This window comes from Corella eumyota, chromosome 2, assembly GCF_963082875.1.
Source record: "Corella eumyota chromosome 2, kaCorEumy4.1, whole genome shotgun sequence".
Classification (NCBI taxonomy): Eukaryota; Metazoa; Chordata; class Ascidiacea; order Phlebobranchia; family Corellidae; genus Corella; species Corella eumyota.
Genome location: NC_137491.1, coordinates 8,267,481 through 8,295,347, shown reverse-complemented (window position 1 = coordinate 8,295,347; position 27,867 = coordinate 8,267,481). Strand labels below are relative to the sequence as shown.

Below are 27,867 nucleotides of genomic sequence, written 5' to 3'. Positions count from 1 at the left end.
TTAGATCTATTAAAACAAATATTTTATTGGATGAATATACATAGCTATTAATTAGCTGGATTTTATATATTCGCGAAAGGTAGTCATTCTGCCAGAACGGGAAGAGTCCTTTTACTTTTTGTATAATGTTTAAGTTGAAAATGGAGGAAATCACCCTTTTTGCGTTGTCGTTTAGCTTCGTTATTTGGCTCCTAGAATGTACAATGGTCGAAGGTCGAACCTTGGATCCAATTTACTGGAATTCCTCGAACGCAATGTAAGTTTTTTTAATTTTTACCGTGGGACTTGACTTTTAAATTGTATCGAATATGATATATCATAAACCGTTGCATTGTTCAAACGTTAAACGTGTTTGTATTAACTAAATGCGAAGCCATCTACTAAAATCACATCGTTGTTGTATAAAATCAACATTAGCACCTGATTACAAAAAAATTGTCGTTTTTGTCGTGAAGTGTCCGCGATAATGCTGTTATGACTGGGCTTGTGGTACAATCGAACTAGCTACTTAGAATGCGTTGTAGGTACAAGTTGTAGTTTTTAGTCTTCGACATGTTTTACACGAGTAAATTCGTGTTATTTGGCGAGTGTTGATTCAATTCTCGGGCTTTGTTGCCCTACCTCTCGCGAGGAAATACCAGTCTGTTTGAATAGTGTTTAAGAAATCTTTTGTTTCACGAAACCTTTGGAAACGATTTGTTCTGTAACGTACGAACAGGGCAGGCTCCCAGTAATAGTGATACCGCCCCGGATAATAAACCAACAAAGGCCGCGAAATTAGCTGCCTGTTGTAAGGCTCAGATTCTTTTCCACGCCTCTCATCTTATTGTGCGACTATGAGATAATGTTTAAAAACGCTTCAGTTTATTTGATTTAATTAAAAGTAGTTCGATACCGAACTTAACATTATACTTAATTTTATTTTTAATTAAATGAAGTAGTTTAAGTAAAAGTTGGTTTTATTTTGGTTTAAATTTTAATTTTAAAGACCCTAATTGAATAAACCAATTCTGTTATCTCATTTGCTAAGAAAGGAATCGTACCGTTAAAAGTTGATTTAATTTTAAACGTAATCACGATACGGAAAGCGATCATAAATATCCATAATCAAAATGAATATATAATTCAAATTTAAAAAAATATAAACATATTTTACAACAAATGAGTACACGGACTGGGTCACGATAAAATGTCATTTGAATAATTGTCCAAATATGAAACTTTGTTTTATTGCGTTAAAACCGTGTTTTTGTTTGATTTGACCGACAAGATGTGTACACACCACATGAAATGAGACGAAACCGTTTCTCTATCAAGTTAGTTAAGCTTTTGAAATGAATTCTTTACATGTTATTTTTTGGGTGAAATATAGTGCAAATATACTTTCGGTCAATCTGTAGTTATCGCTAGCCAAATGTTCCTCAAAAATGCTATTTCATTTGTCAGATTTTTTAAAATAGTCTCAATACCGTAAAAATAAGTCTATTAGCAACTCTAGTACTTGACGAAGTCTCGCATATGGCATTCTAGTTTAACAGTCGCTTATGGATAATTTGTAGTGGAAAGTTGTGTGCTTATTTACGGGCCTATCTACAAACTGGAGCGAGTTTAATGCTAAGTCAATATTAGGTGCTAAACAAACGCGAACCAATGCCGGACAGAACTGCTAATCGATTAAATAGAACTAATTAACATAACACGCTCTTTAGGTTACCATATGTTGCATTGTTATTATACTCTAAACGTAAATCGATCTCACTATGTTTAAAATATACATTTAATCTGATATTGTATTTAAACCCTTTACGTAAAGTAAATTTGGCCGTTGTTTATCGAGTTATTAAAGATTACAATAATTGGAATTAGGTTATATATACATAAGTGTAATACTCAATTTAATTAAAATCAAAATTAGTTTATTAAGTTAAGTTCTTAATATGTGATTAATAAATGTAATTCGAAACTTTATCGAAATCCTTAAGACCGGTTAGTCAAGGGTTTTACAAATGATTTATAATTCATCGTTGTAAACACCGATTATTCCTACTAAAGGGTTTTAAGTTGGTCCGTAATTCTTGTGTAAACATATTATGTCTTACGTGGACTGCAGTTCTGTCCAGCGAGCAAGGAAAACGCCCTCAAGGCTTTAAACTTGGGATTTGTAATTTTTGAGTCATAAATTTTTCACGATAAAGAGGTTTTGAATGCTGCTGTCATTACAACCCTCGATATTAGACGTCGCCCTTTTATTTAGTGGACACGCATTATAGTAAGGCTTACACGGGATTGTTTATATGAGAATCGTGAAATGAACAAACAAACTGACGTGGACAATGAGCTCTCCTAACTGCTTCACACTTTAAAACGACACACTGCTCAAAACAAGATAGATTCTACGGCGATTTTGATTTATAGAAGGGCGAATATTTGCTGATTATGTCCAGGGGCATTCTTGGCATACACTTTCGTAAAAGATATAACTTTTACGAGCCCGCGCTGTTTAGAAGAGTCGTTCCTTAATGTGTTAACTCGTAACTAACAATCACAGGCCGATGTACATTTGCTCGTTAAACATAGAAGTCTTGTTGAATTCGTAAATATGTAATCAAGACGTAATTGCGATTAAAATAATGTGAGGGACTTCTTTTGTTAATTCACAACGAAAATCATTAAAAGAAATTTATTAAAATTTTGAACTTTTCATCTCCGAGATATTTTCTCAGTGTAAATGTGTATTTAAAAACTTAAATAAAATGCATTTGTCACTTTAAAAAATCGATGAAAAGGGATTTCGTGTTTATTTTTACACATCAAACACTATTTTGACGAGATTACTTTATTTGCTGAGATGATTCGATTTTTTCGTCGTTGCGATTTTTCTCTTTACATTCCTAACAATCGGCTACTTGTGCCGTTCGTTAGCCTAACCGATGTGTTCCTTCTAACTTAACGAGAGCCGACGTTTTGCCGTAAGTGGCGCGCTCCTGTATGGCTTTTAAACATTGTACAGAACCCTTTATGTTTAAGTGCTGTGTGTCTATTGTCAACCGCCCCTCAAGTTCGATTGACGAAGATCCTTAACGAAATTAATGAATTAGCTAAAGCGAGCGTAGTGGTAATACACAGTCGCCCTGTGTACGCACTTTCGTTCTATGAAGTGTTCATCTAGGACCTTGTAAAGGGTTTAGGCCACAGTTTCACTGTTTTGTCAGAGCTATCGATTTTGGGCTTAATCGAAAGGAGTTTAAGCAGCTGTCGCCAGCTAATCTTGGTAATGAATTCATCGCTATTCCACAAACGGGCTAAAGATCCCAATTAATTAAAACTCGTATTGATTAAAAGTGAAGATCGCACCATTTGCGGTATTTGTTCGTTAGTCATTGCCAATTAAAATGTGAACTTTTTCCTTATCAGAAATATAGCCCCGTAATATTAGAAAAGAAACGGTTAAAATTGTACATTTTTACAACCCATTCTCGACTCTTAACGGCATTAATATAATATCGACGCGGGGGCACAATTTATGTCATTGTAATTACAGAGTTACGTCATTAATAAGAAAATAGCCACCCAAAGCGTTGATCCAATTAAGTACAACAGCATGATGTTATTGTTATTTGAGTCGTGTTGGTTTAGAATGAAGATGACCTCATACCGACTTTTTGAACTGTCTGAACTGCACTTCACTCAATGTTTAGGCTCGATGCTTATACTTTTTAATTGGATCAATTAAAGCGTACACCTTGTTTACAAAATTGGTAATAGGTCGATGTCATTCGCTTATTTATAACATTTGGATGTTCCTACTGAATATAATAAGCGATTGTTTAGCCTAGAACTATGGCTGGTTTTTGGTGCTGCTGACGTCATCATGTAAATAAACAAGAGTGTCAAAATTTGAAATCTATTAGTTGGCTTAACAGTTTACCCACTTGGGAATATCAAGTCTCTGTGAACCCTGTAGAGATGTTGTAAATGTAACTTAAAACCATGTCGCAAACTAGTTATTTCGTCGTAAATTACATCACAGTCCTTTATATCACCATTGCGACTTTTTATGAAATAAACTAATGGGAAAATAAATATTGCCCTTAATTAATATAATATGAATTAATTAGATGTTTAAATCCTATATTAAACGTTTACAAATTCTTTCAATGGGTTATTAAAGTATTGTTATTGGACTAGACTGACATTTATGACTTAAATTCCTAAAACGTATATGCATCATAAACAATTTTTATATTCAAAACTCCCCTTCTGAAAACAGATTTTCTCCGAAAAAAACAAATATACTGCGCACAGTTATCTGTTTGTTTTCAAACCACATCCTGGTTATGACCCTACCTCTATATAAATTCAATTGTCGGTTGGAAAAAAATATTTATCTTGACTGTGAAAATTAATGAGGTATTTTTATGACCTTTTTACTCTCAGGGGCGTGCAGCAATTTAATTAAACAGTCTTTCGGAATTTCATAAAGTGTTTGAACTATACCAATTATATCTAGACTCGTAAATTTCTTTTTAATTAACACATATCTCTGTTCATGTTTTTAATATCGTAGTCACGTGACTAGCGAGTAGTAACTGACATGCTATAACAAGTGACATCATCAGCATTTTTCGTATTTTTAAAGCTATGTTCGAATTAAGCTTGCATTACGTTAAAGGTGCCAATTAACATGCCAAATGCGTTGACAAAACGCGACGGAATTTTCAGCGAATATCGTACAGTGCCTGGTACGGATAATATTCTATCAAGTGGCTAGCTTTTATTGTGGTCGATACATTTGTGAATGCTATACGAGGTTTAATGTCTACTTAGGAAACTGTAAACTCTCACGTTTACACTTACGTATTAGCGGGAATTTAGCACGTGTAAAATGCATCTTGATTTTGCTTACCTTAAGTCCAGTAAAACGTATTATTACCTAGTTCAAAAATAGCTGCGTGAATAGGTGGCAATTTTGTCCATGACATATCAGCTAACTGCCATCCATGAACGGAATAAAGCGAATTATGTGAAGTGTATAATATAAGATTGGAACATGTTATCATAGCTCATTCGTGAAATATGCTAATCTTTAAAATATGTCAACCTCGTTTTTTTATACTTGTGTGGCATTGGTTAGAACTAAAAATTGTGTTTTCCATTTTTTTTAAACGAAACCTGTTAGTTTGGTTTATTTTTTATCGACTTAGTTATTCCATTTAGGAAATTGTTATTAATGATTAAAGTTACTTCCACAACAAAATATATTTAATGGCGTTTTAAAATATTAAATTTCCAATTAAGGAAAAGTAGTTTGGTAATTTGGTGATTTTAACATTTGTTATTTCAAACTACTTGGCCGTGAATCGTGAAATTTGGTTTATCTGATTTTGGGCTAGATAGTTAACGGTTGGTCGACCATGTTTAAGAAACTAAATCATGAATAAACTTAACTGCTTCGCGTAAAGCCTTTGGGAGAATATATAAAATCTTAAAATCTCTCCTAAAATTACTTTTTATTTTTCTTTAAAATCTTTAAAAATAATCTCTTGCGCTGTAACAAATTTTGAAGACATACTATATGCATTTTCAAATAGATTTATTTTTTGAATTACTATCTCTACATGGTTTGTAATAATTATATTTGCATAAAAAATTAAGCGGAATAATTCTTTAACATTTCCGGAGTTTTGTATTAAAAATACTTGGTAAAATTGTATTTTCCTTCTCTATAAAACAAGTAGTTCCATCGGATTAAGAGACTTAAAAATAAATGTTTGCAATTAACAAAATTTGATACGACGGCATTACTAATTACAGCTTGACAAAATGTTGTCGACGCTAATACCTTAAGATGATAATTACTCGTGTTCAGCTACAAAATCTTTTTTTCTTGCTTTTTGCATACCACCAGCAACACAATGCTGTTTTTTGTTGTTTTAACAGAATCTGTTTATTACCTTAATTTGTTTTTGCGGTTTTACTCACCGATAGGTTATGATTCGAGTAAAATAATTTAAGGTATACTCGTTTTTAAATTCTAAACTTTTTTTGAAACCAGACTAATTATGAACGCAATGATAAATGCATCGCAATTTGAGCCAAAGATATCTCGACTTTAACGCGATTAGAATTGGTGCAAACAGTTTGCATGAAAACAAAACACTCTGCATAATTGAGGTTATGTTGGCACCATACAGCCCAATGCTTAGCATAGTACAGGCTGAGCATAATTCCTGTGTTTTGATGTTCTGTACGTCAACTGCATCCCAATCGCGTGTCAGGAGCGATTGTTATGGACACGGTTGGGATTAGGGGGCCGAGTGCATGGGTGAATAAAATACCACACGTGTTGAATACCTACTTAGCCTAAAATGCGTTGAAAACACTTGGTCAAATTTTATATTAGCTTTATCATAATACATAGCAATTTAAATAAGAAATGCACAACTATGGGTAAATTAACCTTGTTTTAGATTACAAGGCTAAAGGAATAAATTAACTGTTATCAAACAAGATAGTCTGCCTACCCCTACTACAACTTAACTTGACGTAATCACGGATCAATTCGTCTTTAAACACAACAAATATTGTCGTGCAGTTCACGCTGAAGAAGTCACGCACGGCATATATGTATTTAGAAATTGGGTTGTTTTTTTGAGGTATTTTTGAATGCAAAATCGACTCGCTGTTTGACAAAGGCGGAACTGAGCCCGACATTTTGTTCTTAGTCGACTTCGTTCCTTTCCATTTCTCCCACTTTGAATTTGGTTTGGTTTTCGTTTGAAGTCATGCACCTGCAGGCTATATTTAATTGCGTGATTTTAACAATCGGAATATGAAAATGCGGTTTTTATTTTTTTTATTACGACGAACAAATTTTCAACAGCAAACAAGGATTTTCTATAGACATCCTTAATTTACTAACTTGACACGAATTTGTAAAACACAGCAAGGTTTTTAGTTGAATTCAACACAGGACATCTTTGTTCAAATGATTTATATAACTAAACTTTGAACTAGGTAAACGGATATTTTATTATTTGTTTCTCCAAAAGCTAATGTCAAGTTTTTTTCGGTTGGTTAGGCCTTTGTTCGTTAAGAAACTCTAAAATGGGAACAATACGATTTTTAGATCCCGTCTTCGGATATTATTTGCTTATTTGAACGAACTGTAATTGTTTAGTCTCGTGCTGGGTTTGGGATATAATTTTCAGGAACGTAATGCCAAGTTTGCTGCTTATGCGTAACAAAAGGTTAAAAATTGGCACGTTGTTCGTTTAAAATTCATCAAAAGCTTATTGGTTTCAAAAACTTAAACCTTTGTGTTGCAATTTTATCTTTGAACTGTACTTAAGTAAATTCGCTTGTTGTCCTAGTAGGGGGTATAACTTGTTAAACACGGTCTTCATAAGATTACCGGGCCATTGAAAATACTATTGTTAAGGGCAACCGGTTTTAGATTTGTGGATTAGGAGTGTCTCGTGATAGATTCTTCTTTGTTAAAAGAGTTGTTGTTGTTGTATAGAAAATGTTCCCATACGCGCACTTCTCTTGAAGGGCCAAGCGTATACTATTCGTAATTAAGTTCAAGGAACATTTTAAGTTTTGCAAAATTAGCAACTGTATGTTTAATATCACCAACATATAATCGGCTGATTTTGAAATAGAATTTGGCAGGCCAACTAATCGTAAAATTCCTAACTTAATCTAGGCTGATATCAGCCAGGGTTGGGTCTGGCATTCATCATCTTCAACTTAGATTAATGTTTCAAATATTCAAAAAATGTTTGAAATATATTAATTCGCAATTAAATCAATCTATGCGTTTTATATTGTTATAAATAGATTTTAAATGGTGTAAATATATGTTGCTGGATAAATATTGCACATAGTTCCCACGATTGCAACACGTTTTGTGTAATTTTAATGAACACCAAATGGCCTTATTAATTTCCCAAGCTATATACTTAAAAAAATTATATTTACAAATTAAAATTTTAAGGTTTTAAATTCCTTGATGTAATTTTTTTTGTATGATAAGTGATTTAATTTAAGATGGATTTCAACCTACTAAATTCGTCATTTTGTTTTATTAAAGTCTCGTGCAAGGACAATGATAAACCCTATTTATTAGTTGTTAGCCGCGCTAATTAAATATTATTACCGTTTTGTCCGCAAAGTTCAAGGGTTAATAGTTTTTGTGTCAACTTAATAATTATGACCTTATACTATAATTGAATTGTAATTAACCTAAATACGTTGTTATTAGGGAACCTAGTTTAAAATTAAAAAGGTATTGGTGGGCTACTATAAGTTGTGGTTAAACTTAACCTTAGGTTATAAGATGCCAAAAAACACAATTTAAGATATGCTTATCATACCACCACATAAAATACACTAGCTTATCAAAGCCACATAAGACAAATGAAAATACAGCAATGGTTTAATTACACGATTAGAATAAGCCTTCGGGCTGGTAAATACTCGTACATGACAGCCTAAATGTTTTGTTTTTGTCTAAACTGTTACTGGTTTTTAACACCTGTGCTACGAAGTTACGACTGGCCAGTTGTAGTCATATTTGCCTTTGGGCTAGTGCGCTTGTGTTTAAATAACAATCAACGATAGTGTGAGAATATCAAACTGTTTATATTAATATGTAGTTTTGTAACTAGATACAAATCTCGAATTTCCAATAACTAAACACATCGCAAACAAAGCGCTCCAACCGCGAAAAGTTAATTAATTTTAACACGATTGTTTTTTGTTTATTTATTCGGACTTATCGCGTTAAAAGGTTTTATTTTAGTAATAGTTATTGCGAAATTAGTCTTTTTTATTTATATAAAACGTATAAACAATTAATTAAAAATCTACATTTAATTTTAACACGTCTTTTGTATTTGTCGTAATGCGAAAAAATCTTTGTTTGTATTTCGGGGTCTCGGATTGAAATCGCGTGAAATATCGATCGATCGAAATCCAAATTGAAACGTTTGTCGATTACTTAACGGAGCGTGATGCATTGATTTTGTTATGTATTGATTTTACTGCAATTGATTGTATCAATACACTTTTTAGGGTTGGCACTTATTCAACCCAGCCTCTCTATTTTTTTAATATTTAAAACACCATATTTGTGTCCTTTACAATGCAATGTAACCATCTTGTTTTTTTGTTTATATAGGTTCAAGGGAGGCACCCGTAACATCGCTGTGTCGATTAACGACAAATTGGACATTATTTGCCCAAGACAAGGTCGGGATAAAGGCGAGGAACTTTTTTACTTTAAGCTATACCTCGTGACTGAGGAAAACTACAAGACTTGTAACAGCACGGGGGGTAGGCGCCTGATAACTTGTGATGTGCCGTTAAGGGAGAAAAAATACACTTTCTTCTTCACCGAAATTTCGCCGTCGCCGTGGGGCCTCGAGTTCAAACCCAAGCAAGACTACTACGTCATATGTAAGTAAACATTACCTAGATTTTTTAATTTTTAATTAAGCTTTGTGAAAAAGGCTTAGCAAAGGCGCTATGGTGATTAAGTGCTCAAAACCTACGGAGTTTAGTTTGAAATTGGAAATCATTACCTTATATTTCCTTAGAGAAAAGATCTCTATTAATGTGCGTGCAATTATAGTAACTTAAGTCTCATTTGAAACTAATATCGACCAACGGTTTTGTAATATCTCAACTTAATGAGTCGCATAACTCCGAAGCTATAAATATAAACTTTTAATTACGAACCCTCCAAGTACAATATCATATTACTAGTTAGTACAGCGGGGCAAGTTAATTTTTGTTTTTAATGCTTCACGGTATTGGGCACAGCACAGTGACTCACGATTGGGTAATTCTGGGGTAAATTCACGAGAACTGTTATTGCCAATTGTCTGAGTATTCCATCTTTCTTGGTGCTGTTTTTTCTAGGCTATGTGAAAAGTATAAATATTGACCGAGAGACCGAAGCTCACTGTCGGAAGTTATCTTTAAAAGTCCGTAACGAAACCCCTTTAAAATGAGCTTATGACGTCATACGTCTATACGAAGCCAAGGCTTGTGCATAATCCTAGCATTCTCGTCTTAAAATTAAGGCTTTAGTTGTTGTGGCGAATTACGTCATTGGTTATGCGCCAGTACCCACTGCTTGCCTTAATAAGTCTAAACAACACAATAGAAAAATTTTCGCATTAACCCGAACTTAAATTTTCCGAGCAAACAGTTATTATTAAGCTTACCGAGCAATAAGATTCTCTTGTTTTATGTAAAGAAGTGGGTAATAATAATATTTAAACAAAGAAGTAATTGTTAGTTATTTTTCAAACCCAACCAAAAACACTCAACCTCTTAAAAAAAGTTACTCAATTATAATTGCACGGTTTCCTCATTTAGACCATAAAAAAACGATTTTATTGTCAAGGCTTCTTGATATCAGGTGAAATGTAACCTTAGCTTATTGCCCATCGTAGCGAAACCGACCATTCTGCCTAACCCAGCCTCGTGGTTTTGCTAAGTTTTGTTATTAGAAAACAGATGCTAAAATCGAGAAGTCATGGGTCGCGAACGAAGGCGTATAACTACGTTGTTTAATAGCTAAAACTCTACAAGATTAGTCCCTTTAGTCAACCCAAAAATGCCATTGTTGTCCCTATTAGCGCAATAACGAATGCATTCCGTGAAAATAGTTGATGTTTTTGGCTTGTTTTCGCGAAACACTATCCGCTGGGACGGAAAATTTGTGCTGTGACTTGATACATAACCTTGCAACTCGCAAGGTTTTAAAAGTACGGTGCTTATAGATGTGGCCCAATATATACCGGTCTCAACATTAGGCAAAGATCGAATGACCGTTTTCTCACGCCTTTATGTTAACGACTATAACACTCAAATCATGGTTCGAATTTTATAATTTACATACCAAATTTTCGTGTGTGTAACAGTGCGAAAAAAGGCTATTTTTTAAACGCAATACAATCAAGTACAATAGCATAAATCTTGTGTTGACAGTTCAACTGGTGCGCCTATTTATTTGTTACCGCGCCGTAACGAAATGAACATATTGTTATTGTTTGTAGGATAGGCTTGCGATACATTTGTCTTTTTGGGCGTGTTTTTTTCGGGGTTTATTAAAATTTACAATCCTTTCAGCCTTGTTTACGTTCGACTACTTTCCACTGTCTAGTTTTATATTTGCCAATGACGTCAGCCTTTAAAATCGTTTTTTTTTAATTTTAAAATCGAATTTTTTTTCTGTTGGCCGCTCACCCGGAAAAGATACCCCGACTTATTAGGGCCCACAGGAACGCAAAAAACGTTTTTTATTTAAAACCTGGTGAAAAAAATCAAAGTCGCTATAAACAAGGCAACGTTTCTCTTTTCGAATTAGTTCTTACCTTAATTTCTTACGCGATCCTCCAAAATTAGTTACACGATTCAACGAACGAAAAATATTTTTGTTTTGGTTTTTGATTTGTTCTTTTCTTCCAACTTAAAGTGTGCATAGCTATTTTTAGTTGGGAATTTTATAGAGTTTAAGCAAAAAATGTTAATTTAATTTTTGTATAAGGTAAATTAAGGTATTATTTAGCTTAAAATTTTAAGGTTTAAACCTGAGAGATTCTTTTGTTATTGTTCGAAAATCGCATTATCGGTTATTTAAATAATACTTTAATGTCTTATAAGGTTACATTATATATTTTGATCACTGGCTTAATACAGGGCTCAGAAATCCTTAAGGTCTACACCGCGCTCATTAAAGTATCTCAGCGAATTAGGCTTTGGATTCACCTGCATGATGATTAATTTTTTTGATGTTCAAATCGTTTGTACCTTGGCCACGCTTGCATTCCTGATTCGGTCTACCATCACGTAGTTAACCGCTAATAGAGGCTCGTTTTGCACGGGCTGCCACTCAAAACTTATTGAGTGCGCCTAATGCACAATGTCTGTTTACAGGATCGAATTTGGTCGATTATATCTGTGTATTTTTACGTGTAAAAAGCGCCAATTGGCACACTAAAGGGCTGTAGACTCTCGACTATGGAGGCGTTTCACTTATGAATAATATACAACCTATAGTCGGATAGAACGATTTGCGATGAATTGTAACTTAATGGTCGGGTGTTAGAAGTAGAAAGCCTTCCTTTCTCCGCAGCCCATTGTAATTAAAGGCGCAAATATCTGACGGCTATAATTTGTGGCCCTGTTCGCTCTTCTGGAAAGAGCAATTTTCTCGTCGATCACATCGGGCAGACAGAGGAATGCTTTCAACGTTCTATTCTTCTAAACCTAATCGGAACTTGAACGGAGCCCCAGTCCGGGCTTGGAAATATAGTAACCCCTAAATTCTTTAGTTAAAAACACAAACACGTTTTGGTGTGCAAAGGATTAGCAGCTTTCCTCCCAAACCGCTTAAATAAATCTTTAGTTTCAAACAACAAAGTTAATTTTTTTCTGGGCGTTAAAAATGCGCTTGTTCTAAATTTACTTTGAATAGAGGAGAGAGAATTACTTGGATTAAAATAGCTGCGCGTGTTGTTTAGTTGCGCATGAACAACAATTTATTAAAATGAGGATTTGGATTAGAATTATTTTGCCGCGATCGCACGTAGTTACTGGCACTCGAGCGTTAGACAAGATATCTATGATATCATTAAAATAACAATAGTGATTCACAGTCTAAAATTTCGCCAAAACACAATTGTATTTCAGCGGATTAGATTGATCGAATTATCTCTAAGACTATGCACCAATGTAACCTTGATCTGATGACGATTTTTGTTTACAGTTTCTACGTAGTCGTGGATGTAATCATAGGTAGAGCTATCAATTATCTTTAAAACGCAATTCCGAGCAAGAGAACTTAAAAACATGTCATTTATTAAGTTTTTGTGGTAGTGTTTTGGTTGGTAAGCAAAAAAATCCGGAAACTTTGGTTGTATCTCGTACAGCCTACGTAAACGCCAACTAATTACTTCTCTTGGCATTACAACTTTGGGTGTCGTCTTACAGCGGTTGAGGAGGCGGTTTTACTTGCATTTTTGAGGTGATTCAGAACAACCCATTATATATGCAGTGTTATTTAATTATTACTTGCCATTTTGCTTGTTGATTAATCTGATGATAACAGTAAAAAGTCATCAGCTATTTGGGATTAAAACCAAGAGATCGAAAGATGGGAATTTTTAATGATAAAATAACAAACGGTTTCGATCCAATTTCCTCATTTTATTACCAATGGCGCCAGTATATGTTTTGTTAACCCGTTTGGTAATGCAAATTGCTCAAATAACAATTACCTCTCGCTCTAATGCATTTTATTGTGCCAGCGAAAATAATTACGAAGCGAAAGGAAATTCCACTTGAATCTAACATGATTATTTCTTTTGAATCTGGTTTAGTCAAATTCTGGCCATATTAAATGTTGATTACAAGCACAATGTTTATTTTTCAATCATTATCGCATTATTTGCTTAAACCCTAATACGTCATTGTACACGACTATGCAATTACCCACATTTTTTCGATCTACTAAACTAAAATAGGCAACTTTAAGGCTTTCTGCTTATTTGAGGCGGAATTATAAGATAGGAATCACATAAATTTACACTTAACTGTGTAATATGCTCCGCAAAAAGTATAATCGATATCGCTTTCCAGGAAATTTAAATTCTTGTTAAGCTTAAAATAAGACTTAATAGTCTTAATAGTCTACCTTAAAAACTGCAATTTTTGCATTTTCAAAACATTACCGAGAGTTTAATTAGATTTTGTGGGTGGATTAATGTCGAAATTTGATTCACAACAGTTTAACGTCGAGGTTAACTCTTCGGTTGTAACATAAGAACGTAAGGATTAAGCCACTGATATATTCCGTATAAGAACACAACAAGTTGTGCTGTTGGTTGTGGGTAATGCAATTGTACTTTAAAGCATTTAAATAACGTACATGATACATCATGTGGTCGGGTTGTTTCCGAGCACTCTGCCTAAGCGTATCGACCTTTCTGTTAAGTCGAAGCAATAATCCCGTAACGCCGCTCAAATTAACCGTCTCCTGTATCTCACTACTCACGCGACGAGCGAAATATGCATTTGCACATAACACACGACCGAGTATAAGTCAAAACAATTGCTCATAACATACACCAAGGGTGGTCTTCCTTATACTTATATAGACAGGAATGTTGTAGCCCTTAAAGCAGTGTTCTTGTATCTCGCCATTAAACATGCTTTCATAAATAATTTATCCTTGTTTTATACACCGAATTTGTATTATAAATGATTTGATTTAAATTATCGACACAGTGCTTCCTCTGTGTTTTAATGAAATCGTATAGACACGAATTGTGGCCACTTAAATGTGATTACTTGAATCTTGATAATACGAAACAAAGATGCGACATCTCTAAACGAGGAGATTTTATCTTAAGTCAATTTTCTTTTTGTGCGTCTGTCTGTAAATTGCACTTACAGCCATTGAACTTAGTCCAAAAGAAGTTTGTGAACTTTAATTTAAAATAAAGCCAGTAACCACATACTTGTGTGACTTTAAGATGCACCTACTTTAATATTCATCATAGACCACTTCTTTAAATATTAATATTAGATTTGTTTTAAAGGTTAGACTGAACTATACAAGTTAAAGAAACAGATTGTGTGGCCACATAATGCACTTACTAGGTTTACAAAGTTTTTTGAGTACTTGGCAACGTTTGGTTGTTTTTACTTAATAAAAATTCCAGGCCAGGGTAAACAAGCACGTGTAATGGGATTAAAAGTGTCTCTTTACGTCAAACGATTAGTTTGCAACGGCGGAAGCAAATTGATTTGCGGCTTTGCTTTTGTCCTTAAATCCGCTTTGGGTCGGGACCAGAACGCTTCCAATCAAAAGGACCACGCCCGCTTGCGTTTAAGTAAAAGCGCCCCATCATGATTCCGCTGTTTGTTTGTTTTTACCTCTTACCCGCAGAACGCTTTTTTAAAACAACATTTTAGTGTCCTGCAAACTTTGTTTGTTCTGTCAAGCTTAACGTGAGATATTTATCGGAGATTTGGTTAAGTTTAAACCTTGTATGCGATACAGAAATGGCTGCATGGCGCTCATGCATAATGGAACTATGCCCCGTCTTTCGTTAAGGTCACTAATTTCCCTCCATCAGTTGCTGGACATGAAAGTGATTTGCCGTAGGTTCGTATGTCGTCTGTCGACGCCGAACTTTAGGCTGAATACTGCATTGTGATATCACTAGCTAATGCCATGGTATTTCTATCATGCATGAACACATAGAACCTATATTCTTCTACAGCAAACGTTATCATCAATTGTGCGAAATAGGAAGTATTGGTTTGACGATCATAAATTTTATCTTTTGGCAGAGAAGTTTGGCGATAAATACTGTCAAGATCTAATCCACAATGGTTTTGATTTGAACCCATTAGTCCGAAACTGCTTTATAAGTGGATGCGGTAAATTACTGCAGACGTGAAGCTCAGGTTATTAATTCGAAACGGAGCTTAAATCGTTAAAACATTATGTTCCCGAATATCGACGGGAACAAGTAATCGGGTATGAAACCACATTTTGACGGCCTTTGGTAATAAACGTTCGCTAACGGCTTAAAACGTCGCCGAGTATCTGAACAATCTATAAACATATTCAATTTTCGCGTGATAAAACCCTTACATTTAAAATAAATTAATTTAGCGTGAATATTTTTTCAGCAGAAAATTTAAGTAAAATTCAACAAACGAATACATCCAGCTGAAAATTTTTAATATCCAATTTCACACTTTTTCAAAACTTTGACATTTCTTCTTAGATTGAAACACTAAATCATTCATTTCAGTTTCCGTTTGGGACAAAGTTTCACGAAAAGTATGACACAGTCACGAGTCCAAACCCATTAAGTTACAGTGACACCTTATAGCAATCACTCACCGGTTAAAATCCACAGATGGATAGATAACTTTATCGCCTTAAAAAAAACTTTTTTACTCAGCAGTCATGGGAAAAATGCCGTTAGGCAATCTCCACGTTAAGTAGTTCCCATAACAAATCATCCATAGCAAACCTCAAGGAAATTTTAAATAGCTTAACCTATTTAAAACGTTGTTTTACTTTTTGATATTATTTATGTACAGTTGTTTAACTTTGTTTTTATTTTACAGCTACATCGGATGGTAAGAGAGATGGAATGAATAAAGTTCAAGGAGGAGTTTGTACGAAATACAACATGAAACTTGCTATGTCGGTCAACGAAAAAGGTAAACATAGATTTTAACATAATACAAGCAAAATGCTTAATGTAGATGAACTATATGGACTTTATGTGGCCTTGGCCTGATTTAATTAAAGTAGGCGCTGTCCTTTAGGTTTTGTAAATACCTAAACAATATAAAATGCTGCTCGACTTTAGCTCGCAATATAGGCCTTTATTTTGAAACCCAGCCCTATTACCAAAAATAATTTTGTTTTGTAAACCTGCGTCGTAAAACCTGGGCAGAGATACTAAATCTAAAATGCGGATCTTTGCTGTCAGCTAAGCATGGATTAAGTCGGAACGAATTCCTAAATTATATTTTGTCAACGTAATTAATAGATTTCCTATCTCTATTACATGTAACCGGACAATAATGCCCATCACAATTTTTTTAAAGTAATAGGCTTCATAGTTTATGCATGGTCGTTTAAAGTAAAGTATAATTTACGCTTAAAGAAATACAGTTTTTCAGTTTGATTAAAAACCTAGCGGAACTAACCGCCGAAGTTTAGTCAAGTTAAAAGCTCTCAAGAACGAGCAAGCATTTACTTTTTGTTCGCTTGAGTGAGCAAAGTTGAGTCCCACTCGAAAATAACTTGTTGTGTGTCTAAAAAAAGATTTTCCAGGTAAATTCGTAGCAGCTTTGACCAGCACTTGAGTAATTTTGGGACAGTCTATATTTGTGTTGTCTGAATACCTGAATAGAGAATTGCAAGGGACAAGGTCGCGTCCCATAATACATACTTGTTTGCATGTAAACCGTGTCATTTGTGGAGCTTAATTATAGCGACAAGTCTTGCTAAAACGTATAGGAAATCGTCTAATGCTGGGTCCACAATAAAAACCACGACTAAAAGCCTAAATAATAAACAAGTTAAAAAAGCCTTTTTATTTTATTTTCGGTTATTTTTTTAGTAATGCGTGAAAAGAATATATAGGTGTGTTGTTAGTACATCAAACAGTAACTTCATGGGTAAAAATTGCCAAAACTATATTCAAACATTCCTATAGGTCACCTTTCACCCAACTGGTTAGAGTCTATATTTGAACCTATTTTCTGCACGTTCACTCCGCTAAGATTATCGTTAAAAGTCAACTGTTTGGTCGTTAATCGGCCACCCCATAGCTCTCATGTAAACAAGATTATAGATTCACGCACTTGCCCTAAAACGTGCGCATAAACATTTCTCCGGGTAAAGGTAGGCCCCTTGTAGAGACTTAAGATTCCTGGGACCGCTGTCTACGCTGGGATCAGTACTTGACCCCCCTTCTATTTAGTTGGATTAAATTTCACTCATAATGTAAAGCAGAGCAGTAGGATCGGAGCGTTTTGTTGACATTATCGACTTGGGTTCGTCGCAAAATTTTGCAAGCGATTTTTAATTAAAGAAATTCTAAACGCTCTTTTAGGCAATCGTCATTGCGTTTAGGATTTTGGATGTACGTTTGAACGTTAATCTTGTTTGTACAAAAACCAGTAAAGTCGATATTTTTGTATCCAAAGCCGGCGAAAATTGACTTTTATTCAAAGTGACTAAATCGGCCTAAAATCACAAACTCCTGATAAGCCTTTGTACTATAAATACACCATTATATTTTTGTTTTTCCTATCTTCTGGCCGCGCCAAAATAAAGCTATTTTACTACATTTCATTTTTCCTTAATTCTATTTCATTCAAGTTTAGTGAATCGTGCCCAAATCCAGGCTATTGGAAACAATGGAGTGTATTGTGCTCTTATTTATCACGTGACTAACATGTTTGTGTGTCTGGCGCTTTTTTATTTTTCTTGGGGGCGTTTAGGGATGGTAGACAAAGTGTATATACTCAGCTTTAGAGTAACGATTTTCGAATTATAATGCTTGCTGCTGACAGACGGATAGATGCGTTAGTGGTATCAATGGTATATGGGGTCGACCTTTTAAGTGCCCCCTTTGACCTCTTGTTTGCATTTTATATCCGTGGTCTTAAAATTGGTTGACCAGTCGACCTAAATTTTTTCAAAACGTCGGACCAGGGATTTAAAACAAAATGGCAAGTTTTTCCGAGAAAAAAGTCAACATTGTGGCTGGGTAAGGTTACCCTCAATTTAGGTAATCTAAGAGGCAGTAAACCGGCCAGGATTCACACCTCTTTATAAGCTGTATACCCTATAACATCTATCAACTTTTCTGGTGTGTCGACAGTTCGGTCAACTTATGAAGTTTAACGAAACCTCTCGTAAATCTTCATTTGCCACTTTGATGTTTGCTTATACGTGCGAATCCTTTCGTCTTTTCAAGTTGTTAGCAATCTAGTCCTATAGCCCCAATTACAGCGCATCACAGCTATTAAAGCTTATTAAAAAAAGCAATAAAACTGAAGATATTTGATAAGGAAACCGTATGTGTTACCCCTTTTTGTTCAATAAACATTTCTATATATGGGCGAAGCTGGGGACACAAAATATTTGTGCGTGTGTGTTTTTTTAATGACATTGATCGCGCAAAGCGAAAATTAGCTTCAATAATATCTTTGAAACGCAATCCAGCAATAGTCGACATACTTCAAGTACAAGTGTCGGTTTCGTGGTAATTTGCCACCTGGGAACACTGTACGTCCGGTAGCAACAATACTTTTCAGACTAAGACCTGACCATTAGCGCAATAATGCGCTGTCATTACTTGTTAGCGTATCACAACAGTGAATTCACAATTGAAGAGCTAATGCTCGTTAAATCACGTCACTCTGCTTAAGTGATGTAAAATTTTGAAATTAGTTTTACATTGCGACTTCGTATGATCAAATTCCATCGTCACGGGCTAACTGCTTTGTTGAAATTTTTACTTTGCGAGAACTGTGACGAGTGGGCTAGATAGGTAATATTTTGACGTCACCTAAGAGATTCGTTCACGAAGATTAATGAGGGTGCAGCGTGTTTTAAATTTGCCAGCTTTTGACTATCTATAATTTCAAAACAATTCTCGTGTTTGCGCGGACGTGCTCAGAATAACTTTTTTAAGGTGACCTGTCGTCACGTGATTTTTAACGCAGTCGTCCGTGAGATTTGGAGCATTCCACTACGTGTTTCTGTCATTGAAAACCTAATGGAAGTATAAAGCGGTCACTTGGGTGTTACTGTACTTTGCAAATGGATTTTTATTTGCTACATTTTTAAGAAGTACACCACCCAACGTAGCAAATTTTAACAGTTTTTGCATTTGCTCTGTCACATAAGCTCCTTGGTCCGCGGTTTGGGAGGGTTTGATATCTTGCACCTGGCTAGTTACGTATATGCGGGGTTCCCTTACCAAGTGCGTTGGTTCCATTATCCGATAATAATCGTTCGTATTAGACGTGGGACGGTTTAAATGCAGAGCTTTACAGAGGTCGAGCTTTCTGAAATATCTTTCTTTAGAACCCAAATTCCGCTGTACTCTGCGCTTGTGGTTGTTGTGCGGTGACAGTTCCACCGATTCAAGATCAAGTTACATAGAAACCTTGACTTGTTTTGTCTATTGGGAGCAAAGCTTTGGCGGGGACCGTCTTGTCCCATTCTCGTCTTACACGTTTTAATCGAAGTATTTGCTTTTCGCTTACCCGGCTTTTTATGGTTACACGCATAGTGTTAAACGACACCTCTTCTTTAGCGACACGCCATGTGTAATTGACGTCATGGTGACGTCATGTTTTTTCATAGAATGTTGCTAAGCAATTCAAACCTCAGGATTCGGACCATAAAATTGGTCATGTTTCACCTATTATTAATCTTACGTTTCACCACATGATGAACAAGTTATGACGTCATGATTCTATAAAAAGTCATGATAAGCGAATAAAGGAAACAAAACATTAACAATGATTTCATTTTAATTCGAAATTTCATAATCTTATCACTTTGAGTTATAAATATTATTTACCGCGAAAAGAAAATATACAACAGACTGAGAAGTATTTGGGTTGGTTTCCTTGCTTGCTACGACTTTAGCGATGCGGTTTGACCCCTAACTACCTTGCCACGGTAACATAACTTTGTCGTTTATACAGCGGGGTCTATAATGAAATAAACAAAAAATAACCGCAGATGTTCACAGCTATTCTTCGACTTGTAAATAACGAAGCCATTTCGTCACGTTTTGTATCATATTTAAAATTGCTTCGGTTGCTTTTTTGTTGAACATCTTGGTTGTTTTAGTCCTCTTTGTGAGTCATTAGAAGCACTTGGTCTCGCGTAACTGGATTTTGAAATTGTAGTTAGAGTACACCATGCGCGAAACAATGTAATGTGTCAAATCATTATTGAGTGGCCGTGACACAATTAAATTTTGCGGCATAATTTTTAGCACTTTAATTGGCAAACCTTGTTTTTAAGCAATGCCCCCCTAACTACGACAATTGACAAACGATGGCTTAAAAAGCATGAAACCTAAATTTACTTTTTAATATAAATTGATCTTATAACCCGGTAATGTTATCTTAATTGATTTGCATCGGATGCTGTAAACATATTAAAAATAAATCGCAGTTGGGATTTTTCAAAACGCCAAGTTGTGTTAAGCATGGAAATAGAAGAATGGAAGAATTTTATTTATTTTTACAAAAATTATGTTTTCAACTGTTTTTTTATTCAAGTTTTAACATTTCTGTAAATTTAACACTTCGATCAGAAAGGGCGAACTACATATAGTGAACTTCCCGGAAAAATGTGGTTTTTAATGCACTTTTGCAGTCTCTATTTAGCCTCCAAACTAAGCTAGAATCAATACATGATGACGAACATTTGTGGAACATAAGTCACAAATACTTTAAACACATCGATAAAATAAAAACTCAAATGTCAGTTTTGGTAAAAAAAAATGCGAAAAACAAAATATAAGGATAATTTTTGTCACTTTATATTTAGAATTATTTTCTAAACTTACAACCGCATATGTTATCAAATGACACCTTTATTAAAAGGCCATAATTTAAAAATCTTTAGTTGCTTCGAAGATTTTTGATAAAAATATCATTAGTTAAAATTTTATCTTATACGCTTACTAGATTTTAAACTGGGGAAGTTTTTAAAACGAATAATTACATAAATTTAAAGATCGCTATGCACGATTATCAATTCGATTGCCTCTTAGTTTTTTTCAGACAAGATAAAAAATCGTCTTTAAAACGCTTTTAAAGGTCGTTTCAGCAATTTCAAAATGTTATCTTTTGGATAAACTTGTTTATCCGTCAGTTGGGTTGTGTGTTTGTGTAACCTAAAACTTACAAGGCTAACGGTATTGATGTGGTTGTTAAAATAAGGTCTGGGCCTACATTAAACCTGCACGTGAAAGTTTGAGTGATGCTGAATAACCATTCCCATCTATAACCTGAAGATGGGAGATCGAGTTAAGATTAGATACAGGGACAAATAAATACCGTGGATGTTTCTCTTCTAAGTCTGAACGTGCCTTTTGTGCGGTGTCAACTGCGACATTTGGAAAATAAAAAAAGAAACTTTGTGTGCGAACGGATATCGAGTGACAGTGCGTCCCATGCGTTTATGACGGGTCATTATCTCGGGGAACAAAGGGCCAAAGGCTAGGGGTAAACAGCTTGCTTGTTGATCTAGCATCGATTATAGCGAGACGCCTGGCCCTAAAAAAATGCAGTTTTTCCATGGATGCGAATTTTGTTTTTATTAAAGTCATTGCTGGGTCATTAGGCACATGAAAACACGTCATCATTGTTATCAGATAGTGGTACCCAGGAGTTAGGGGGGTAAACAGGTGTTGGATTAGATCTTAGTGGCAAATTGATTAACGCCGAAAGGCATTTTGGTTTGCCATTCTTGGTAGTTTAGTCTCGACTGTCTTTTGACTGCTGTAATGAAAATACACAAACTGACAAGTAGTTTGTTGTTCCAATGTGATCTTCCTTAGATCTTTGATTTTTGCGGAATTGATTAGGTTTTAATATTACACGATAAAGGTATTACCTGGGTTGCTGTTAACTTAAAAAAGGTTAAAAACTTCTCCGCCTCATTTAGGCCATGTTGTCTGTCACTTCGTACTATTATCATGGGTTTAATCGGCAAATGGAGCGTGGATTTCTCCGCCAAATTTACAGTCATGCGCCGAGCTGACGACACCCAGTCTAACAGTCGGCCGATTTGCGGTCTATACAAGGCGAAATCGCTAAGTTACTATCCAAACAATCAGCTGAAACGGCATGCCGAATTCAACTATCTTATCGGCCGGACCATTTGTAACTGCGATTATTGACGTATTTTTGCGCTCTTGCCTTTAAAATTGACGCCCATCGCGAGATTGCATTTAAAATGCATGGAAAAACGTGAAATGTATACCCTTGCATTATCGCATTTGCCAAAAATAGCCCCGAACTATTGTTATGTTAAACAATATTTGATTTCGATGAAGCATTGATTGATATTTGGCAAAACGGTAATATTACTCATTTCTTTAAACTTGGCATAGATTTTATTATGAATAATTAAACAAGTTCACACCGATAGAGAAACCTAAATTTTTTGTTTTAAAATTTTCTCATTTAGCCGCAAATTTAATTTTTAATCTCTCACTTTGTTTATTTATTAATATTTACACGTTTTAAGTTAGAAGGTTTAACATGTTGCGATTACGTCAGCATAGCCGAATGATATGTAAATAAACAAGTAGCACTTGAAGGTTTTTTACAGGTGTTCAAATTCTTAAATATTAATCATTGAATCCTTATTAAATCATGTACTGCACCTGTGAAATTTAAACATTTGTGTTTATTACATTAAAGCGTTAGCAACAGCTATGTTGCCATTTCAGTGACGTCACTATAAATTAAACTAGGTTCTTAGTGGGAGATTTTTACCTTGCCGAGAATGTACGCGTACAAATCGGCTTGATTACTGAAAGCTTACGCCGATTAATAACACCTGCTGAGGTTTATATTTTTAACGTTTTTTGTAAGCTCCACTATTAAGAAAGTCATCAACGCCATCATCAATCAAGCTTAGCTACAGTTACGATTTTTCTGTTTCGCTAAATGTAAATTATGCATGTGCTTACAGTATACAGGCATCGCCGTTAATGATGTACTATAATTTGGTAATGAAGAACTTTTTTGACCCACAATTTTCCTAAAAAGCTTTATTGAATTTGTTTTCGGAAAAATGCTCTATCGGTAAAATATATTGTATGATAATTAAGTATAAGAGGATAGTGATGTTTTTCAAGTTTACAACTAAATACATATCTCGAGTTTAACATGCAGGTGTACATTGAACTTAGTTGCTTGACCTTTCTAATCCATAACGCTTGTATTCAAAAGCTAATCCTCAGTAATAGACAATTTTCGCCTCTCCTCCGGTCTGAGGCCGTATAATGTGTGTGGTATTATAAATAAATGAGGCTTAATACACCTTACCCGGTGATGTGAAAACACAGCATCGTGCCGTTATAATTCGATCGTCATTTTTCCGATAAACAAACATATTCTTTAATGCTGGATTTTAAATTTGATTTGTTTTGACTGATTTGAGATAGGTGGTCCATTAATCCATTGCTATGGAACTAAATAGAAACTTTTGTCAGTAATCGTGTCGATGTCTTCAATTTTTTTTTTATGTTTTAGACTCAAAACCCAAAAATCCAGCTGTAGTGAAACCTTCAGTACGACCACCGGTTGTTATTAAAAGGCCAGAACCCAGCATTAATTTGAACAAACCTACAGTTTCGAAACCCCATACAGTAACAAACAACAACAACAATAACAACAACAACGTCAATATCCACAACAACAACAACGAAGGTAATTCAACAAATTTTAAATATCTGTTACGTTTTTTAAGCTAAATAAGACACATTAAATCAAAATTCCGTTAAAATTAATTGCACAATACTTCGGAATATTAAGTCACAAAAACTTAAAAGATAAGTCACGTGACTTTACATCGACCAGGTTAGGTTTTCTGACCTGATATACAACAACATCGCGTGGCGTTCTGACATAAGATGTCCACTTTAAACGTCCGCAAATTGTTTGCACAATGACCCGTGATTAATGTATAATATTTCCATAAGCCTGACCCCTGCCAATTGTTACTATTATCATCCTATTAATAAAACATTGTCGCAAAACTGACCGTTTGAAGATACATTTCAACTTATTTAACCTAACATTTAAATTGCTTCTGGCGCCGTTACTGACCAAGTGCAAGTACGACATGTTAAATTGATAGATCGACCTACTTAACATTTACCTATACCAAAAGTTTAATTAGTATAATTAGCCTACTATTAACATTATGTTAAATGCCCTCTATAATCCAGCATTTATTTATTGTTTATGTCTTAAAGTTTGTATACGTTTTACTGCGGGTTAATACCAGTAAGACCTCCTAGTCGCATCAAGTCGTTATTACCTCAGTATATAAAACAGGATTTGTGTCTTGCGCACTTCCAAAATGTGATGTATTATCATTAACCGTATATTCAGTTGTTGGTAGGCTTAAAAAGTGCGTGTTAAATTACATGGGTAGTTTTTATTCCTTATTAGCTTCGTATTATTGGATAGTTATTATTTTCCTATTTGTTTTTTTTACGTTTTTTTCCGGGTTGTAGATTGGAATGTAACTAACACCGGCAAGTTGGTATCAAAATGTAGCGCAACAAGTACTAAAACCCCATGTTTATTTAACTTCTAGTGACGTAATACCAAAACTTTGTTGAGAACTGGGCAATGTGATTATTGTTACTGATTCAGAGCACTTGTGTGCATAACATACACTCTACTCTGTTGCTACATAGCTTAATTTTAATTGGTGCCAATGTTTATATTGCACCATGCCGCCTATCTTTGTGCTTTTGTAATGTTTGTGTACGTGTAAACCTGAAACAATCATGACTTGATTGTATATCGATTCGACAGCGCGTCACGTTTTTTTATTCATGTATATTTGACCACACTCAAGTGGACTTTCTCTTAGTAGGATTAATTTCAAACTGTTATAAACATTTAATTAAATAACTCGAATTTAAATTAAAAATTTTATTTTTTATTATTTCAGGTGGCGTTCCTGTTGTTAATGCAGTTTCCCCAACTGCACCAGAAGCACCAGCTGGTAACGGACTGGTGATTGGAATCGTACTTGGCGCATGCGCAGTTCTTTTTATTGTGTTACTAAGTTTTTTGGGATACAAAGTGTACCGAAGGCGGCGGCACATGAAGAAGTATCAATCACCGCCTATGACCCCCACTCGAGGGTCGACCCCTCTTCAACAAGTCACCCTCCTCCCCATCGCACCGTCGTCACATCACCATCTGTCACACAGTCGCCTGCATGGCTCCGACCACGACCGCCATCGGCCGTCGACTCTGTCCTCTCACCACGGCGATATGAGACCACCTCCCTCGTATAACGAATCGTTTTTGGACACTAACGGCCCCGTGGTGGCGGTGTGACGTGTTAAAATGACGTCATCGGCCGTCGCCTTGGCCGTGTAATGGTATCAATCGTCCAGCGAGAGCTCAACTGTGAACTGGTAGTCGTGGTTAGACGGGACAAGTCGTATACAACCAATAGGCAAAGCCACTATCTTAACGTTCAAGGACACGCAAGAAAGCACTTACATGACGACATGATTCTTCATGACGTCGTACATGTAGCTGCCTTTTTTCCACGGTCATGCTAAAATTTTTCGCTTACTGTCAACCCCATTGGTTAAACAAGTTTATAATTTTTTAAAATATTTTTTAAAGGTTAATATCAAATACAATAAAAAAAACAAAAACAATATATTAAGATTTTTATTTTAAACAATACCGTAAAAATAATCTTATTTCTTATGCATTTTATGAACAATGTTTTTAAAGCATTGTTTTTATTGGATATTTTTGCTAGTTTTAGCATTTTGTTACTACCGCCATTGTGTTATAAATTCATTTTTATCGTTTTAATGAATTTGCTAAAATGCCGTGAATTTTTTATCAAGTATTCTGTTTTAATTATTTAATTCTTGCTATACTGACGTTAAACAATCTTATATTATTTTTTATTGCTTCTAAATTAGTTATGCAGTTTTTCTTTTTTTGTTCTTTTTATTCTCTATTTAATAAGGTGGGTTAAAAGTTAAGGGTTAGAAAAATGGAATTTTTTGTTTTTGAAATTGCAGTAACAAATGATTTTTGGAGTGGTAAATCTTTGAAATTGTTGAGTGCAATAACAAAATTAAAGTTATAGAAAATTGGACTGCATCTTAGAAATACCCGGTCAAAATATGAATTTTTTTAGATAAATAATAAATAATTAAATCCAGTTAAAATATAAAGTCTTTATTAAAAAATCTAGATAAACTATGTTTACTTTTACTAACGTTTTATTTCGAAAGTACATTATTTTGTTTCGCCATTTTGCGCTTTTTTCATTTTTGCTTCGAATATTTTAATTTCTATCTTGTTCAATATAATTCTCCAAATAATTGGAAAAACTAACTTGGTTTTTTATGTTGTAGTATTTTTGTTTATTTATACTGAACTTTAATACGGTAAAAATATACAAAACAATAGCTAAAGTATGTCAGTTAGGCAACTGGTATATAGCCATCTACCTTATCTTAGCCAAAGTAAATAGTTATTTGAGTTCAGTGTCGCGAGCTATCTTAATAAGCAAATATTTTTCAGTCTCGACTATCTTTAATAAATATATTATGTGTGTGTTTTAAAAAAATAACACTTCTTAAAGCAATCAATAAAGTTACTTTATAGATATAGAGTCAGGATGTGGTTATCAAATAATATTTGATAAACGATTGAGGCACTGGAATAAATTTTGTGTACCGTCGTTTTAAGTATCATTTATCTTATTAATTGAAAATGGGCGTAAAGGCTAAAGTTCAATAAAAACACTTTATCAAAAAATATGAACATTATGGTACAAAAATGAACATTCATAAACGCCTGAAAATAGCTGGTTTTGTGCCTGATTGAACGTTTGCAAATATTTATCAAGTGCCACAAAATCGCTAGACCGTTCTCGACGCTTGACTTAATTTATCGTTGGGAAAGACAAATAGCTATTATGCTATTTAACAAAACATATTCATTTATCACAAATTGTTTACGTTAAGTTACGTTATGTACGAGTTTACAACATACCTAAGTTTAAATTCTTTGTCATCAGCATTTTCATTTGATCAATAAGCTGTTAAACTGTTTTGCTAAAAAAAAAATATTACAAGAAACTAAAAAGGTTTAATGCATTATGAATTATTTTTGTAAAGTTAAAAATTGTTTTCTTCAAGTATGTAAGTTAAGTAATGTGAACTTAGTGTTTAACGTAGGTAAACGGTTAAAGTTTTTGAATAGCTCCGAGGCGCTAGCATACGGATTCCTATTTTTATAGATTTTTGCAACAAAGGTTTCTGGTTCAATAATAAAAAATGTAAAAAATTTGCCACGTTGTAATATGGCGAGGTGTTTATTGGTTAGTTTTTAAGATATAGGATTTTTAAAAAATGTATTTTTGCAAACTTTGAAATTTTTGTGTTTATTTAAGCATGACATATTTTTTGTTTCTATGTGTTTGTATTTGTTATATGTTAATAAAACACCTTGAACTGCATTATCGTAGGTCAAGTTGTG

At 34.4% G+C, this 27,867-nt stretch overlaps 1 protein-coding gene across 1 annotated transcript; it reads left to right on the top strand.

Moving 5' to 3' along the window:
• On the top strand, positions 1-26,712 carry LOC145742857 (uncharacterized). Its single transcript, XM_082560685.1, has 5 exons — positions 1-256; positions 9,185-9,462; positions 16,168-16,263; positions 23,860-24,036; positions 25,295-26,712. Exons 1-5 carry the CDS (start codon positions 126-128, stop codon positions 25,687-25,689), a joined length of 1,077 nt encoding a protein of 358 aa, XP_082416811.1. The 5' UTR covers positions 1-125; the 3' UTR covers positions 25,690-26,712.
• Positions 26,713-27,867: the final 1,155 nt, after the last annotated feature.

Coding starts and splice junctions, on each gene's coding strand:
- LOC145742857 (XM_082560685.1), top strand. CDS start 126: ATGTTTAAGTTGAAAATGGAGGAAATCACCCTTTTTGCGTTGTCGTTT. Junction 9,463..16,167: donor GCAAGACTACTACGTCATAT/GTAAGTAAACAT, acceptor TTTATTTTACAG/CTACATCGGATGGTAAGAGA. Junction 16,264..23,859: donor TATGTCGGTCAACGAAAAAG/GTAAACATAGAT, acceptor TTTATGTTTTAG/ACTCAAAACCCAAAAATCCA.